Genomic DNA, 15,666 nt, shown 5'->3' with positions numbered 1-15,666 from the left:
TTGCCCCTAGAAGCTTTTTTGACAGTGAAATTTTCCCAAAGTTTCATGACCTCAAGGCCAGGAATTGGGGTACAGGAGCCGCCAGGGTTTCCCCTCCCCTGTAGTTCCCTGCTGTGGGGCCACGTCTTTGCTGTGGGGGCCCCAGATGGTCTCTGAGGTGTCCCAGTGCTCTCGTCACATCCTGAAGGCCCAAGTACCTGTTCACTGGCCCTCTGCACACCTGCTGGAGCCTCCCCGTTCCTCCTTCATGAGGCTTCTGCAGCTACCTGGCCTCACCCCACCCGGGGCCTCCCCACTGCTGCACCTGTGTCCTCCCCCCCCTCCCGCGGCCCCTGCCCACAGCTAGTGAAGGTCAAGTGAGTGTTCCACCTAGAATTTAGAACTCAGAGTGGGAGAAGCTTCAGCTTTGCTTTTTAATAATTTAAGACTGACACACGGCCATCCACTCCCAGAGCGTCCCAACTCTTTGGGTAGTGCTGAGGCCTAGAGCGGGGAGGCGCCCAGGGGGGACAGCCCATACCCCCGCCTATGCCCCGCCCTCTCTCTGCTGGCCACCCCCCACCCACAGCTGCCGTCAGGGAATCTGGGCAGAGAGCTCGTGACTGGGGACAGCTTGCCACCAGCTGCAGCCCTGTGTCCAAGCTCGACAGGAGAAGCCAGGCAGCTCCAGCCTCGCTCTGGGCAAAGGCAGAGGGCCGGGCCCTGAGGGTGGGGCTGGTCTGGCCGGTCCCACTGGCCACAGCTGCACTTCCCTGAAATTGATTTCATTTTTTTCCTTCAACCTTGTGTATCACAAAAATTTCCCAGAAATTCTTAATATTTTGGCTACCAAATAACATCACCCAGATGTTCTCACACCAGACCTGTTCTAGTTTTAGAACCACCAACATGTTCCAGTTTGGGGTTTGGAAGCTACGGTCAATGGCTGTAAGACTGTTACTCCAGGACACTTTGCCCATTTCTGGAAAAAGAGCAAAGGTGCCGAATGGGAGCAGGGAGAAAAGAGACTGACAAAGGCAGGCTCAAGGCCAACATGGGCAAGCACTTTTTCTGGTTCTGGAGTGTGAGAGGCTGGGGGAGCCCTTGACAGAGAGTGGGACGGGACCTGGGGCGAGGCGACACTCAGGGACCAACCGAAGGACCCACTGAATCCCTCTCCTCCCCCTGCCAACAAAGGTGCAGGAAGATGTTGCCACCACCTCGGGCTGGGCGCGGAGGGAGACCCGTGCGTTCTGTCCCCAGCTCTGCATGAAGTGACATCCTTACACAAAGCACACCAGCAGGCTGCTTCCCTCTCCCCCGGGGGGTCAATCGCGGGGGCCCTGCCACAGCCCAGGCGGTTACGTGCCACTGTGCTCTTCATTTTTGGGGAACAAGCAGCTCAGCTCTGTCAGCGCACCCCAGCCACCTCCCCGGGGCGGGTCAGGGCTTCCAAGGGGGGACGGTGAGGTCAAAAGCACCTCTGGGTCACCGTGGGACAGGCCTCTGCCTCAGCACGCGGATGGACAAGCTCTCCGCGTGGGCCAGGAGCTCCTGAATGTGAGCCAAGCCCAGCCCCGCGACCTTGGCCCCGTTCACCTCGAGGATCTCGTCCCCCAGCCCCAGCAGCCCCGAGTACAGCTTGGCCGTGCTCTCGTCGGCCATCTCCTGCACGTAGAACCCTGCAAAGGAAAACGGGAGAACTGAGCACATGAAATCCAAACAGAGACATGCATCTCTGGGGAAGGCCGACCTAGTGGGTGCTCTTTGGGATAGTGGGGGCAGGTGCTCATAGAGGGCACTGCTACACACACATACACACACTCATTATTTCCACCTCACAACCACAACTAGCCTTATACCCAGATATAGTGGGCCCGCCTCTATGGCATAACTTCATTTCTCCATCTCTTCTTTTAAATGCTCCTAGTACAAATAATGCTTTAAGCTGTTATTATTCATGTATACCCCAGTGTGAATGAGCTAATCTTTTTCTGAGATGAGCTTTGATTGTAGAATAGGGAGGAAAGTAATGTTTAAAAACTTAGGAAAGAGACATACTCAATGCCTAGCACTGTGCTAGTTGGGATTCACAAATAAGACCCAGTTGCTGGCCTCAAGTAGCTGGAGGGGTGGGACGGTATCATTGGAGTAGCGAACATGGCTGAGGTCAAGTCCAACCCTGGTTTGCCTCACAGTCTTGTCTAGGACCAGCCCTGGCCTCAGTCTTCCTCGGATGGGGTTCCTCACTTACGATTTGGAGGCATCTGGGCAAAAGCCCAGAAAACATAAAGGTTCTACCCCCATATCTGAAGCCACGGTGGCTCAGCTTTCCCTTCTTCACTCACACCCTCTCCCCCAGCTTCCCCTGAGAGGCGGTGCCTGGCCAGGAGGACCATTCCCTGGGTCTCTAAGGTGCAGAGCGAGCCCGGGAAGAACCTGTGTCTCCTCCTCTCCTGGGTCTGACCCAGAGCCCACGTCAGTGGGGCAGACTCTGGGGTCCTCGGGCCGTCCAGGCTGGGTCCCCTCGGCCTCTACTGGCCACACAGCGCTGAACAGTCCTGCTGAGGGAGCCCCTCTTGCCTCAACTCCTGTGCAAAACCTTTCAAAGTTCCCTTCAGCTGCTTCCACCTGAGAGGTTAAAGGAAGCCCAGGCTCTTCCAGGAAGAGCCGGGCACCCCGCCTGCTCTCTGGGTGAATGCAGGGGTCTGAGAGCTCAGCCCAGGCTGCTGGCGGGCTGCAGGGGACGACAACACCTGCAGATTCACCAAGTGCCGCCGTAGCACCCCCACTGCTCCCCAACACAGGCCGGCTCAGCTCCTGGCTGCTGGCTGGCGCCAACTTAGGAACAGCAAGCAGCTGCCCACATTACTCTCTACTTCCTCTTCCTAAAATCAGCTTCCTCAGAGGGGCCCGAAAGGGCATCTCCTCTGTCCTCAGTCTCTGGCTGAAGCCATTTGACACATCGTGGACTGGCAGGAGATCATCTCTCTGGTCCACCCAGCCCCCAGGAGCTTGGTTCAGCCCAACTTCTGGCCCCGACAGAAGTCAGCCTTTTCAGAGGTCACACTCCGCAATCTGGGTTCTAAAGTGCATTGAAATCTCCTCCAAGGCACCTGAAGGTTTGTAGCTCTGGGCTTAGCCCATCCACCCTTTCGACACGGTCCCTGTCCCTACGAGGCTGTCTCCTGATGTGGTACATCAGCCAGGCGGCCACACAGGCTTCCCTCTGGGCCTGCACCCTCATTCCACTGCTCGAGCTGGGGCTGAAACCACTTGCCCGCCCTGCTGCGTGTTGGTGGCACGGGGAGAGAGCAGGTAAGAAGGGAGGGTGGAGCCTGCAGAAATGGCTCCTGCATAGCAGGATGTGCGCGTGGGGAGTGATGGGAAAGCCCAAAGAATGCAGCCAGAGCCAGACCAGACCCTGATGTCATGCCGGCCATTTGGGGGAGACTGGGGTAGGTTTCACAACAGAAAGTTATGACAGAAATACGACAGAGAGACTGCTATTCCAAGATTGACCGTCTGCTGGCAATGGCCTCGGGTAGGGTGCGTGGTCTCAGTGTGGTATTCACTGAGAAGCAGAAGGCACAGCCCGCTGTTCTCACAGGCTGTGTAGCATCGATGTGACAGGCAGCAAGTTAACACCACATCTTGACGTTCAGCGAGGAATGCAAACCAGCCCCGGCCCAGGCCCCTCTGAGGCCCAGAAGAAGTGACCCTCGGCTGTGGGAGGATAGCCTGTGGCAAGGAGACACCAGCACCAGCCACGTCCTGTGTGTGTGGGGATCTCTGTGTGACATCCAACAGCCAACGACAGGAGCAGGGCACCCCTGGGCAGGACAGGGAAGGTCTCACACCAGCCCAAGGGAGGGGTGCCCTGGGGAGCAGGCAGGGCAGAGCCAAGAGACCCCTGCCCATGAGAACTCCATGACAGGTGGTGGGGGAGGGGCTCCCATTGCCGCAAAAGGGCCCAAAGGGACTTTGGGGAAGGAGGAGGGCAGAGGACACTGCCTAGTTGTGTGTGACCTCACATGGGCAGGTGCTGCAGATCATGCCCGTCCCTGTCTGGAGTTCATTCTCTTCCTAAAGAGGGAAGGGAAGAAAAGTACCAGGCACTTTCCTATGTACCTCATTGAATGCTCCTTATGACCACTCCAAGGAGATTTTATCATCTTCAGGTTAGAGAACTGAGGCTCAGAGTGGGTAAGTAACCTGCTCAAGGTCACACAGCCAGCAGAGGTGCTGGAGTACAAACCATGCTATGTCATCTAGCTCCATGCCTTCACGCTGCCTCTGGGAGGGCCTACTTCCCCTGACCTGAGGGGAGAGGAAGCTGCAGGAAAAGGCGGAGTGGCTAACAGCCTGCTGAATACTTTATGGTGATCCATATTTGTGACAAATGCCATCTCCCTGTGAGGACAGACGTTGTACCCTCCTGACCAGAGTGGGGAGAAACTTGTCCTCTCTTTCTCTCACATGCACGTAAAATCCATCAGCAAACTGAGTCAAAACCACTTGCAAGTCAACCAGGATCCAGCTACTTCTCACCGTCTCCATGGCCAGCCCAGCCAGGCCACCACCACCATGTCTTTGCTGGATGACTGAAGTAGCTTTAAAGCTGGTCTCTCTGGTTCCACCTTCATCCTACCAGGATCCAGTCTCCCACAGCAGCCAGTGACCCATTAAAAGTGTGCATCCGGGCCCGTCAGTCTCTGCGCCAAGCCCCCCATGCTCCTGTCTCACTCGGAAGCCAAGGCCCCGTGCTCTGAGCTCAGCCCCTCCCGCCCCCTCCTGCTCTGTCCAGCTTGACCACCCAGTGGTTCCTCCATAGGCCAAGCTCGCTGCCACCCTCAGGGCCTCCGCACTTGCTGTTCCCTCTGCCTGCCCGCCCCCCAGACACCACCTGGCTCCTCCCTCCCTCCCTCCAAGTGCCATCTTCTCAGAGAAGCCGCCCACCTCCCTTCCAGACTCGCCTCTCCGCCCTTACCCCACTTTGTTTCTTAGTTCTTTTCGCTAGCTGACATATATAACACGTAGTAGATAACACAGGGATGCTTTTCGTAGCTATAGTCTGTACCCCCCAGGGGAATGTGGACCCCCGAGGACAGGGATTTTGTCTGGTCCACTTACTGCCATCTCCCCACTCCGTACAGCACCGAGGAGGGGCTCAGGACACATTCATTGAAACAACGACGGTGGAACAGATGCAAGAACTCGCGGCCGTCTGCAAATGTGGCAGCAGGCACGTTCTTTTCCAGGTTAAGTAACTGACCCAGGAGATCAAAGCACGGCCAGGGCAGGCTTCTGAATGTGTCTCTCTCTCTCCCCTCCTTCCACCCCTAGCACAGCTGTCTTCCTTCCCTACTCATCTTGTCTGGGAAATATCTTTCAGGGGCCCTCGCCCTGAGATGGATTCTGGCCCACAGACCTCGGGTAATGGCCTGGGCAAGCCACTTTGCTCCAAAAGACTCATGGAGCAGCCTGAGAGCTGGCCAGAGTGCAGAAGGACGTCCAGAGCCCCTCCCTGACCCCACAGTGTTGGATCAAGACCTAGCGGGCAGCCGAGCCAGCAGCCTGCGGCCAGGATCCAGGGGAACACAGCCCTCAGGAGCCAGCCTGGGGGAGGAGCCTGGATGCAGACACACTCAGCAGCTGGAGGAAGGGAACCATTTGAACATAGCAGCCACATCGAAGGGATTGCCAGAACCAGCAAGCACCATCTCCCTCTGGCTCGCCAATGAAGAGATGGCTTCAAACTTCTGATTGTAAGCCGTCAGCAGACAGCAGCGGGACAGTGGAGTCAAGCCGCCACGTCTACCTCCTCCAGCAGCCCGGCACCTGGACTCTTCGGAAAGCCCCTCAGGGGAGAATCCCGGCTTTTGCTGAGAGGCTCTCTGAGCTCCGTGCTCGGCCAAAGACCAGAAATGACCCCAGCCAAAAGGCATTGCTGGGTTTGCTAAGGTCCCAGGGCTGTGGGGCCCAGAAAGGGGAGGGGGCATACCTGAGTCCCGACGCCCGTTCCCCGAGGCCACACAGAAGCCGAAAGTGCCCTCTGGGGAGCGTTGCAGCTGCAGCTGGCTTGTGCCATCTGGGAAGACCTCCACCACGCGGCCCACTGTGCGCGCCAGGCTGGGGGCACCCACGTCCTCGATGCTGAGGGCACGCCGGGGTGGGGCCTTGGCTGGCCTGCAAGGGGACCGGAGACAGAGTGAGGGCAAAGAGGGCCGGGTACTGGGGCCAGCACCTCTGGCTTAAAGATGACTGTCGCCTCTCCACTGGCGCTGGAGGCTGGGCCTCCACCGGCCTCAAACAGCAAAAAGAGCCTGCCAGGATGGAGACAGCAGGTTCCGCGGCTGTCTGAGACTCCTCGGAGCCTGCTGCAGAACCAGAAGCCACCCCAACCACCAAGAGCAGTGGTTTCTCATCTTTTTAGGTGCAGAGACCTCTCTGAGAATCTGACAAAAGCCATAATTTCATATAAACTTTCCAGGAGTTAACGGACCCCCAGAAGTCCCTCCCTGGAGCCCCAGGTAAGAGCAGCTAGCCCAGAGGGTCTCATCAGAGAGGGTGGGACTGCTCTAGGCAGGGTCACAGGTCAAGGGCCTCTCTGGGGGTCCCTGTCTCTGGATGTTTAACTGGAACTTTAGCTGGGCCAAGGAAGCTCTCTGAACACCCTGATTTCCGTGTCTGTCATTAGACAGTAGAGAGACAGGGGAAGCACGGCCCCACCCCTTCTCAGAGCTTTGTTGAGCAGGGCAAGGGCACTGAGGTGCAGCTCCAAGTCTCCGGTGGCAGCTGAGGCACAGGCAGTTGGCCTCACTTTCCCGGACCAGGTTCCCACTCAGGGCCATGCTGCTGAGGCAGGAAGGAGTTAGGCTTATAGCTCCACTCCAGAGAACTCCACTCTCTGGGCTTATCCTCCAAGCCACGTGCCCCCTCTTACCTGCCAGCCGTGCTGTGGGCCCCGGGCTCCCCTACCAGGTAGAGGCTGGACCGGTCCACCTTGCCGCTCAGCAGAGAATGGAGGTTCTGAAAGGAGGCAGCTTTCCGATGCTGGTGAGAGGGTGACACCTGGTGGGAAAGGCCCAATATTGCAGGTGAGAAAAGCCACCTGGCATGGGTGGACATGACCTGACCCCAACCAAGACCCTGAGGGCCTTCTAGGACAGTAATGCATTGTACAAGCTTTTGTGATTACTTCAACGTGCTCAACAGGAATCCCCATAACTTACTCAAGGGGATGGGCCTAGACAGGTGATCTGAAGCTTCGAGTGTTTTCTTTTTGGCTAAAGTAACAACTTAGTACAATAATACTAATGATCTCATTGATTACGAAAATCTAAATTTCTCATTGATTAAGAAAAAAAGTGAAAGAAAATTAATTATAATAAACAGAGTTTTAGAGTTAAAATCTTAAATATTATTTTGTGATTCCCTAGTTTCCCTTTTATGATTGCTTACATTCAAAAATTTTTATTTAAGTATCGATGCAGCTTAAAGCCTTGTGCATAAAAAGATGGACAAGACAAAAGTCCCTGAGGAGTTGACCCCACGGTGGGGGTGAGCGCAGGGAAGTCAGAAGCTCTGAATGCATGTTGTCAGTGCTCAGCGGAAAGCACAGATGACGTGCAGGGGAGCAGAGAGACTGCCGCTCACGAGGTTTGGGGACACTAGAGGAGCTGACACCTGAGCCAGGCCTGAAGCACGAACTCTCCAGGTGAAGACAGAGGTACAGGTGCTCCAGGCAGAAGAAACAGTGTATGCAAAGACACGGAGAGGCGAGAGAAAGCATGGTATGTTCTGGAACATACACATGGTCTGGGTGGCTAGGCTGCAGAGGTGATGGGAGATGGGCTGGAGCCAGGGGCCAGACCTGGAAGGGCCTTACCTGGCCTGCTAAGGAGCCACTGAGTGATGCTAATCAGGACAGTCACAAGATCAGCTCTGTGTTCTAGAAACTGACCCAATGAGGAGGCTGTTCCGAAGGTGGGGAGTGGGAGTGGTGGCAATGGAGGCAGGGAGAAGCTGACTTGTAAACAATACTACACACATGGATCACATTTGGAACCCACGCTCTAAAGAAATATGGCCAATTATCAAGATGATTCAGAGGGGAGCCTGGCCTTGTATCAGCGTTCAGGGCTTCCTGGGATAAGTCATGTCCAACCTAGACCTGAAGGGCAAGCAGGAGGTCCCTAGGGAAAGGGAGAAGGGGAAGGGGGTACAGCCTTGCAGAGGCAGGTTCAAAGGTCAAAGAGCCACAGCCACTAGGAGCAGCCAGCGTGGTCAGGAGTGTGAGGTCACTTGCCCACTCAGGAGGGCAAAATGAACACCAACCCGGTGCTGCGCCTGAGCACCACACACATCTCCTCTCACCACACACACCCCCTTGGCAGCACAACAATCAAACAGGAAGGAGTCCACCCTGAGATATGTCAGAAATATTTCTGGGCGAGAGTTCTTCTTTCCTCTTCTTCTCTCAGTTCTTAATGTTTCTTTCTGCTGCTCCATCCTCCCCACACTTGCTCCCACCCTGTCTGGGCCAGACTACTCTCTCTTCGCCCCTTGGCTGCCTGGGCCGTAACCCCTCTACTACACTAACACGCCATCGCCCTGGAGGGCTGGACAGAGATCGGAGCTCTGATGGCAACACGTCCGGGTGCCCCGGCCCAGACGCACAGGGGACAATCTAACATCACGAGGAAAGTGAATTCCTGGAGCACAGTGCCACTCTGGGCTCTTCTCCCCAGCTTACGATCGCTCTGCTTCCATTCATTCCTCCAGCAAATATTCACTGAGCACCAACCACGCACCAGGTGCTGTTCCTCGTGCAAGACAACCAAGGGAATCTCCATTCGGCCCGCACTCTCTTCCCTACTTCAGCCTGAAAAATGAAAGGCTCCAGTGCCCCAGACCACATCACCTGCTTCCTTGTGCCCAGGGGAGGGGGGCAAGGAATAGAATAACAAACATAAACCTGGAAACACCTCAACAGAACAGGGTTTTCAGAACATAGCTGAGAGTCAGTGCGCTGCCGCTGGTCTATCCTCCAGCCCACGGGGAGGCAGGACTTCAGCTCGCTGCCCTGTGGTCCCTCCCTCCCTCCTTCACTGTGCATGGACACTATACTAACATTGTACTGAATACTGGGAATATAAAGATCCAGTGCCGTTCCCTCAAAGAATTCACTCCAGTGAGGGGAGAAAGACAAACATCAGTGAAAATACTATGTGACAAGTTCCGTGAAGCGGGGAAGCACGGGAGGAGATGGGAACACAGAGCAGGGCCCCCCAGCTCAGCCCAAGGAAGGGGTGGAAGCTGCTTCCTGGAGGAGGCAATGCCTGAAGTGTGGATGGGGGAGCAGACATTAGCAGGGAGAGAAGGTGGAGGAAAGATTTCAGGTAAAGATTCAAAGTCAGCGTGTGACCTAATTACAGAACTGCAGGGAGGCCGAGGGGAAGCGGGGTCAGGTGTTAGAAGCAGTGTGATGGGAGACTGCAGCAGTCAGATCACAGAAACGCTTTGGCAATGCCATGTGATCTGAACTTTATTCTGAGGATGAAAAAGTACAGCGGATGTTCAGCAAGGGGGTGGCAAGGCCAGATTTGCATATCAGAGGACCACTCTGGAAGGCGCGTGGAGAAAGACACAGCAGAGATGCCAGTCAGGAGGCCCTTGAGGTAATCCAGGTGTGAAGTGATTTGTACTCAACTAACGGAGTCGCTGTGGCCATGGAGAAGGTTCCAGAATGACCAGGCAGTAGACTCCAGGACTTGGGAGAGGTGGTAGGGTTGAGCAGAGGAGAGGGAGGAGTCCAGGATGAGCCCAGGCAGGGGCAGCTGGTGGAAAAACAGAAGTGGGGGAGGCTGCCCACCCCCACCGTGTCCAGGGGAATCCAGGTCTCCCAGATCAACCGTGGGAATGCCAGCAGCTTCCCGGCCTCCACCTCCGGCTCCCTGGGCGCATCCTCAGTGCTCCAGTTCTCCTTTCCCCTTTCGCTCCAATGGCGGCTCCTCCACCACCGGCCTCACACACCCCTCGGCTGGGGCCCTCAGGACTCACCACACGGAGGGATTGTAACGATGGGGCTCTCTTCACTTTGGGGGTGCTGGTGTGTGAAGCTGGGCCAGGCGCAGGGGGCTGCAGCTGCTCCACGCTGTAGCTGCGCGACTTGCCCAACTTGGGCCGCGTGCCCTGGCCCAGGGCCAAGAAGAACTTTTTCAGCCCCAGGGTGGAGGCGATGCCGCTGCTGCTTTTCTTGTTCCTGTCAGAAGGGGCGGCTGAGGATGGGCCAGGAGCCGCGCTGACCCCTGGTAATGCTCTGAAATGCAAGGGTGGACATGAGGCGGGCAGGAGAGGGCTAGGGGGCAGAGGCCAGGGCGGACTGCACCAGAGGCCCCAGATGGGCCAGCACGGATGCCTCGTGGAGGACGTGAGGGCCAGGCTGCAGAAAGAAAGGCCAAGCGGACTTCTGCTGGATCCTCTGCTTGGGTAGCTTTTAGGGAGAAGAGCTCAGCCAAGATCCTTGGCGTCCCACCCAACTATGGGTTCACCTAATCATTCATTCCTTCATTCATTCAGTATTTTTTTCAGGACCTCTTCTAGGCCTGTTGTAGGCACTGGGGCACGTGGTAATCAAGACAGACAAGGTCCTCACTCTCAGGAGCTTATAAACAAAGCCTAGTAACCAATGAGGAAAACCGTCCGTGACTGATGAGTAGGGTGAAGCAGAGAGCGACAGGGTGGCCAGGAAAGGTCTCTCTGAGAAGGTGATATTGAAAGTGAGAAGTGAGTGGCAAGAAGGAGCCAGTCCTGCCGAGCCCGGAGGGGAGCATTCCAGGGCGAGTGAACAGCTGGCATCACGGCTCTCGGGCAGGAAGAGGCTCGGCGTGTTCCAGAACGCGACGGGGCCAGGCCGTTAGGACTTGGACGGAATGCGCGAGGGGGAAACAGGTGCCAGATGAGGTCAGACAAGTGGGCCGAGGCCAGATTACACTGAGCCATAAGCCAAGGTAAGGGGTTCGAATTCTATTTCAAGTGAGAGGAAAAGCCATTGGGGGGTTTAAGCAGGAGAAATGACATCATTTAAGGTTTTAAAAAGATACCTTTGACTGCTGTGTGGTGAAGGAACTGTAGGGGGCAGGAGCGAAGGCAGAGAGCAGGCAGGGGTTCCACAGAAGAGGGACCGCAGCTCAGAGCAGGAGAAACGTGGGACAGGGGGATGAGGAGCTGGAGACGACTCGCAGTGGACTCGAGTGGGGGAGAAGGAAGAAGAGCAGCCCGGATGTGCGGGGGCAGCACCATGTGGATGGCGGTGTGTCTGCTGGGAGGAGGACCGGAGGAGCAGGAGAGAATGAGACGTCGGTTTGGTGGTGTTGAGTCTGAGGCGCCTCTCAGACACCCGAGTGGAGATGTCGGGGGAAACCCGAGGTACGAATCTGGAGTTCTGGGGAGCCTACTGGGCTGGAGACGGCGATTTGGCTCTTGGTGGCATGTGAAGCCTTGGGCCACATGTCACCAGGAATGGTGCGCAGTGCAGAAGGCCCCAGCCAGAGGACTGATTCACCAGGGCTGGGGGGCCCCAGAGCGTGGACTCAGACCCTCCACACTGCAGGAGAGAATGGAAATGTGAAAGCTGGGTTCAGTTTCCTCAGCATCTAGTTGTTTCCAAGCCCAGAGTCAGAAGCGAGTCCTCTCAGACAGACAGCCCCATCCTGGGAGCACCTCAGGGCTGGGGCTGTCTGGTCGGCTGTGCCCAGCTGTGCCCTTGGAGCTTGAGGCTGTTCAATGAATGCTCACTGAGTGAATAATCAAGTATAGTAGACTAAAATGGTTGGGAAAAGAGTATTAGGGTTCCATGCTTGGACACAGTCCAGGAACCTTCGAGGATTTGGGAGTAGTGAGGCCAGTCATGCCACCACTCCAGGGGGCTCTCTTTCCCCACCCAGCATCCCCGGTCCCCCAGTCCTGCGGTCAGGGTTCTTGCTCCTGTCACTTACCGGGATGACGCATGCCCTCCAGAATTCAACTCTGTCCTCTGCAGGCCTCCCTCTGGTTCTTGGCTGGACTCTGGCTCCTCTGAGGCCAGGGAGAGGGTGACGCCCTTAGAGCTGATGGTGCCGGCAGCTGCTGAGCCGAGAAAGCCCTGGAGTCCTCCTGCAACAACCACAGCATCCCTCCTGTGTCACTCACCCATCCCCACAGGTCACGGTGGGGGGAGGGGTCATTCCCAATGACAGAGGCTGGAGAGCCAAGGGAAGCTGGGCCGAGGCGGGAGCTCCAAGAGAGCAGTGGATACAGTGGTGACACATCCACGAAGCAGGGAATGGGGTCTTGTTTACCCCTGTAGCCCCATCACCCCCAGCACAGCACCTGGTACACAGTAGATAATTAATAAGTGTCTGTAAGATGAAGCGGCTGCTTGTGATAAGTCATGACCCTCTTATATCAACAGATAGTTGTTGTGCTGCAATGTGCTAGGCAATGAGTTAAACCCTCTACAGAGACTGTGTCCGGGTTCCTAGGAGATAGCTCTTAGTATTACCCTCAGGAACAGGGCAGGAGCCTGGAGCGCAGAGGGATTCGGTGACATGCCCAAGACCTCCTGGCTAATGAGAGGAGGGGCCTCACTTGGCCTCTGCTCCAGGCCCGAGAGGTGGAGGCCAGGCTGCCCAGAAAGGGCAGCAGATCTCAGGAGACACGCCCCACAGGAAGTGGTTAGGGGCAGCCAGCAGCCAGCCTGGAGCCCACCAAAGAGAAGGCACCCGCACCTTAGCACAGGGCGGGAGGGAGCTCAGGATGGGCCTGCTTCCCCAAGGTTCATGTGAGCAAGGGCTGGAGAGGGGAAGTGTCTGTGTCCCCCTGTGCAGTGGAGGGGGTGGTCAGCCCCACCCACATCCGGGGGTTGTCCACCTCCTCAGTAAGTTCGATATGGCCTGTCATCTCTGTGCCCTCTCCTCCTCTAGCCCCAGGGCGGCCAGAGTCATGGCACATGAAGGCAAAGCTGTGTGGGGCGGGCTCGTTTTCTCTGCCTAAGAGTGAGTGGCTGAGTTGCTCACCTCAAATCACAACATCGGGAATCAGAGCCTAAGGCTGTTGACGCTCAGCACGTGCCCACAATACGAGGACCCCTTCTAAGGGCAGAGGTAATATCCTACATCCCTCAGCAGCCTTGCCTGCTGAAACCTACCAGCCTGCCCAGCAAGGCCAGAGGTCTGGGAGGCTCTGCCCGCCAGTCACTGTGTCCTCCAGACAGCATGCCTGCCTGGCCACAGAAGGTCTCAAGGGCAGGACTCTTGCTGACTTAGTTCACACATTCCCCACAGTGCCTGGTACAGGGCCTGCATGTAGCAGGTGCTCGATCCATACTGAATGAATGAAGGAGTGCATGAATGAAAGGAAGATGCTGAAGGGGCGGGGCCTCAACCATGTGATTGCTAGGCATTTGCTCCTCTGAGCAAATAATAAATCCTGGAGCTGGTGCCACTTCCTGCTTTGTGGGTCGGTATTCAAACGCCTTTAAAGCCCAGGCCTCCAGCAGCCACAGAGCGTGGAGCTTCTGAACACCCCTCAGGGCGCCCAGCAGTTCCCACCACTGCCTCCCCATGCTCTGCACCCCCGGAGGGAGCTGGCCAATCCGCCTCCAGGCTGATGTTGAATCCTGCACCCAGCCCACAGATCCCAAGCTTCCCCAACACCTGCCGCTGCTCGGAGGGGCTCCAAGGGGCTGCTGGGAGTGTTCGTGGCTACGTCACCTATTAAGATGAAAGGTAAGTGAAGACCCTGAGTGCCTGGTGGGCCACAGACCTGGCCTAGGGTCTCTGCTCTAGGCCTGCCCTAGACCAGGGGCAATCCCTTACCATCTGCATGGTTCTCCAGGGGTGCCTCAGGCTCCTGGCTTCGGGGGCCCTTCTCCACTCTGCCCTCGCGGACGGCTCCTTCCTGGGGCTCCTGCAGCCCCCGAGGCACGCTGTTGTTACAGTTGTTGGTGGACAGGGCCAGCAGTGCGTGCCTGACTTGGGGGCTGCAGGTCTGGGTCTGCGGGGGGCTGAGTTCACAGGTCCTGGGAACTACACTTCTTGAAGGAGGCACAGGGGTGTCCCCAGGCTGTCCCTGGTCACCCGGCCTGCGGGGCCCAGCCAGGGCTGCCTTCCTGTGAGACACAGGTGAGGTGGTTTTCCTTGAAGAGGGAGGGGTTGGCACCCAGCCTTTGGGGGAGCAGGAAGCGGTTGGCTGCTCGGCCTGGTGGGGGGCAGAGGGCTCTGCATGGCTCTGCTGCTGGGAGGAAGCAGAGACAGTTTCCAGAGACCGGTGGCTTTCTAGAGCCTGGGCTTGCCTGCCCGGCCCCGAGGACACCAGCTTCATGCAAGAGGCCGTGGCACAGACTGTCCTGTACTGAGCCCGGGAAGCCACAGGGTGAGCCCAGTGATTTCCCAGCTCTGGTCCAGGCTGCCCCTGGGATCCCAGGGAAGTCCTCTTAGATTCCAGGACTGGAGGCTTAGAGAAAGCATCTTCTCTGGGAAACAGAGTCCCCTCGGGTGTGTGTGCTCTGCCTTCTTTCCCCTCATCTGAAACCTCCAGGGGATCAACCCCAGGCAGGCAGTGCGGGGCCTGAGGGCACCGGGGCAGCTCCATTTCAGCCTTCCGGAACCACCTGTGGCCTTCTCGAGGCCTGGAGCCCGGCAGCCGGGGGCTGCTGCCTCGGGCCGGGCTGCGGGTCCTGTCGGGTTGAGAGGTCCCAGCCTCCTCGCTGTCGGTCCTGCAGCTGTCGGAGGTGTCCGTGCTGTCCAGGGCAGAGTCCACCTCCTCAGGGCGCACAGGGGCTCCGATGTGTGTCTCTCGGATCCACTTGGCGTGCAGCCCCGGGGGGACAGGGAGGAGTCTGATAGGGGCGCTCCGGCCTCGAGCACTAAGGGGCTCCGCCAGCACCCTCTCCGTCCCACAGGCAGCTTTGCGCTCCTGGTGGGCCCTCGGGTCGGGGGCTGCCTTCCCCTGGGCGGGGCGTCGGTCCTCTATGCAGTTGCCACAGGCTCGGCACCTCCTCTCCCTGCCCCGTGCGGGCTGCGGCGCGGGGAGGGCCCTCCGATCCCGCCCGCCCACCGGCCTGCGGAGGGCCCCCTCCACGGCGTCCCTGCGCTGGAAGCCCCCATTCACGTAGGCGGCGAGCTCGGGCTTGGAGCGCAGGGGGCCCTGGTCCACAGTCTGCAGCGCGGAGCTGAGCACGTGGCGCTGCCGCTGCTGCAGACGCTCCAGGTAGCGGGACTCAGCGTCGCGAGCAGACTCATCCTCGAAGCGGACGTGGGACGGGGAGGTGCCCCGCTTCGGACTCTCCCCACTGGAGGAGTCACTGGTGTTCCCGTTCTGGAGGTTGTCTCTGCAGGCCAAGGTCATCCTTGGGCCCAGGGCTGGGCTCCTCTGGCCATCTCTGATGGGAGACACGAGAGAGGTCACAGGCTGAAGGATGCAGAGGAAGGCACTCTGGGGTACAGTCTCCCACAGTGCTCCGTGGTCACTACAACCCCAAAGTTACCCCAAATCAGGTTCCTGGGGAGTCAGGCAGCAAATCAGAGTTGCTTCCAAGCCTATCCTGACTCTGAGACACAGCGCTAAACAAAATCAACACGACCTTCCTCCCTTTTGTCCCCCTCTGTTGCCAGGCTCAGCCTGAGTTCAGAGGAAATATAA

The 15,666-nt window shown here is 57.6% G+C and overlaps 1 protein-coding gene across 17 annotated transcripts in view; it reads right to left on the bottom strand.

The window, feature by feature from the left end:
* Positions 1-394: 394 nt before the first annotated feature.
* KIAA1614 overlaps positions 395-15,666 on the bottom strand; it is a 36,929-nt gene continuing 21,657 nt past the window's right edge. For 4 of the 17 annotated variants that reach the window (XM_023640654.2, XM_070267834.1, XM_023640658.2 and 1 more), the window contains 7 exons: positions 13,842-15,406; positions 11,982-12,138; positions 10,045-10,303; positions 9,699-9,848; positions 6,926-7,053; positions 5,984-6,168; positions 395-1,661 (listed from right to left, as the gene is read on the bottom strand). In XM_023640654.2, coding sequence (XP_023496422.2) covers positions 1,468-1,661; positions 5,984-6,168; positions 6,926-7,053; positions 9,699-9,848; positions 10,045-10,303; positions 11,982-12,138; positions 13,842-15,406 — 2,638 coding nt within the window. In that variant the 3' untranslated portion in view covers positions 395-1,467. Of the gene's footprint in view, positions 1,662-5,983; positions 6,169-6,925; positions 7,054-9,511; positions 9,849-10,044; positions 10,304-11,087; positions 11,306-11,401; positions 11,591-11,981; positions 12,139-13,841; positions 15,407-15,666 lie in introns of those variants that run through there. The other 13 variants (XM_070267835.1, XM_023640660.2, XR_011439036.1 and 10 more) reach the window with 12 other exon arrangements.

Source organism: Equus caballus, chromosome 5 (genome assembly GCF_041296265.1).
Source record: "Equus caballus isolate H_3958 breed thoroughbred chromosome 5, TB-T2T, whole genome shotgun sequence".
NCBI lineage: Eukaryota > Metazoa > Chordata > Mammalia > Perissodactyla > Equidae > Equus > Equus caballus.
The sequence above is the reverse complement of the archived record's forward strand: the minus strand, read 5'-3'. Positions and strand labels throughout refer to the sequence as shown.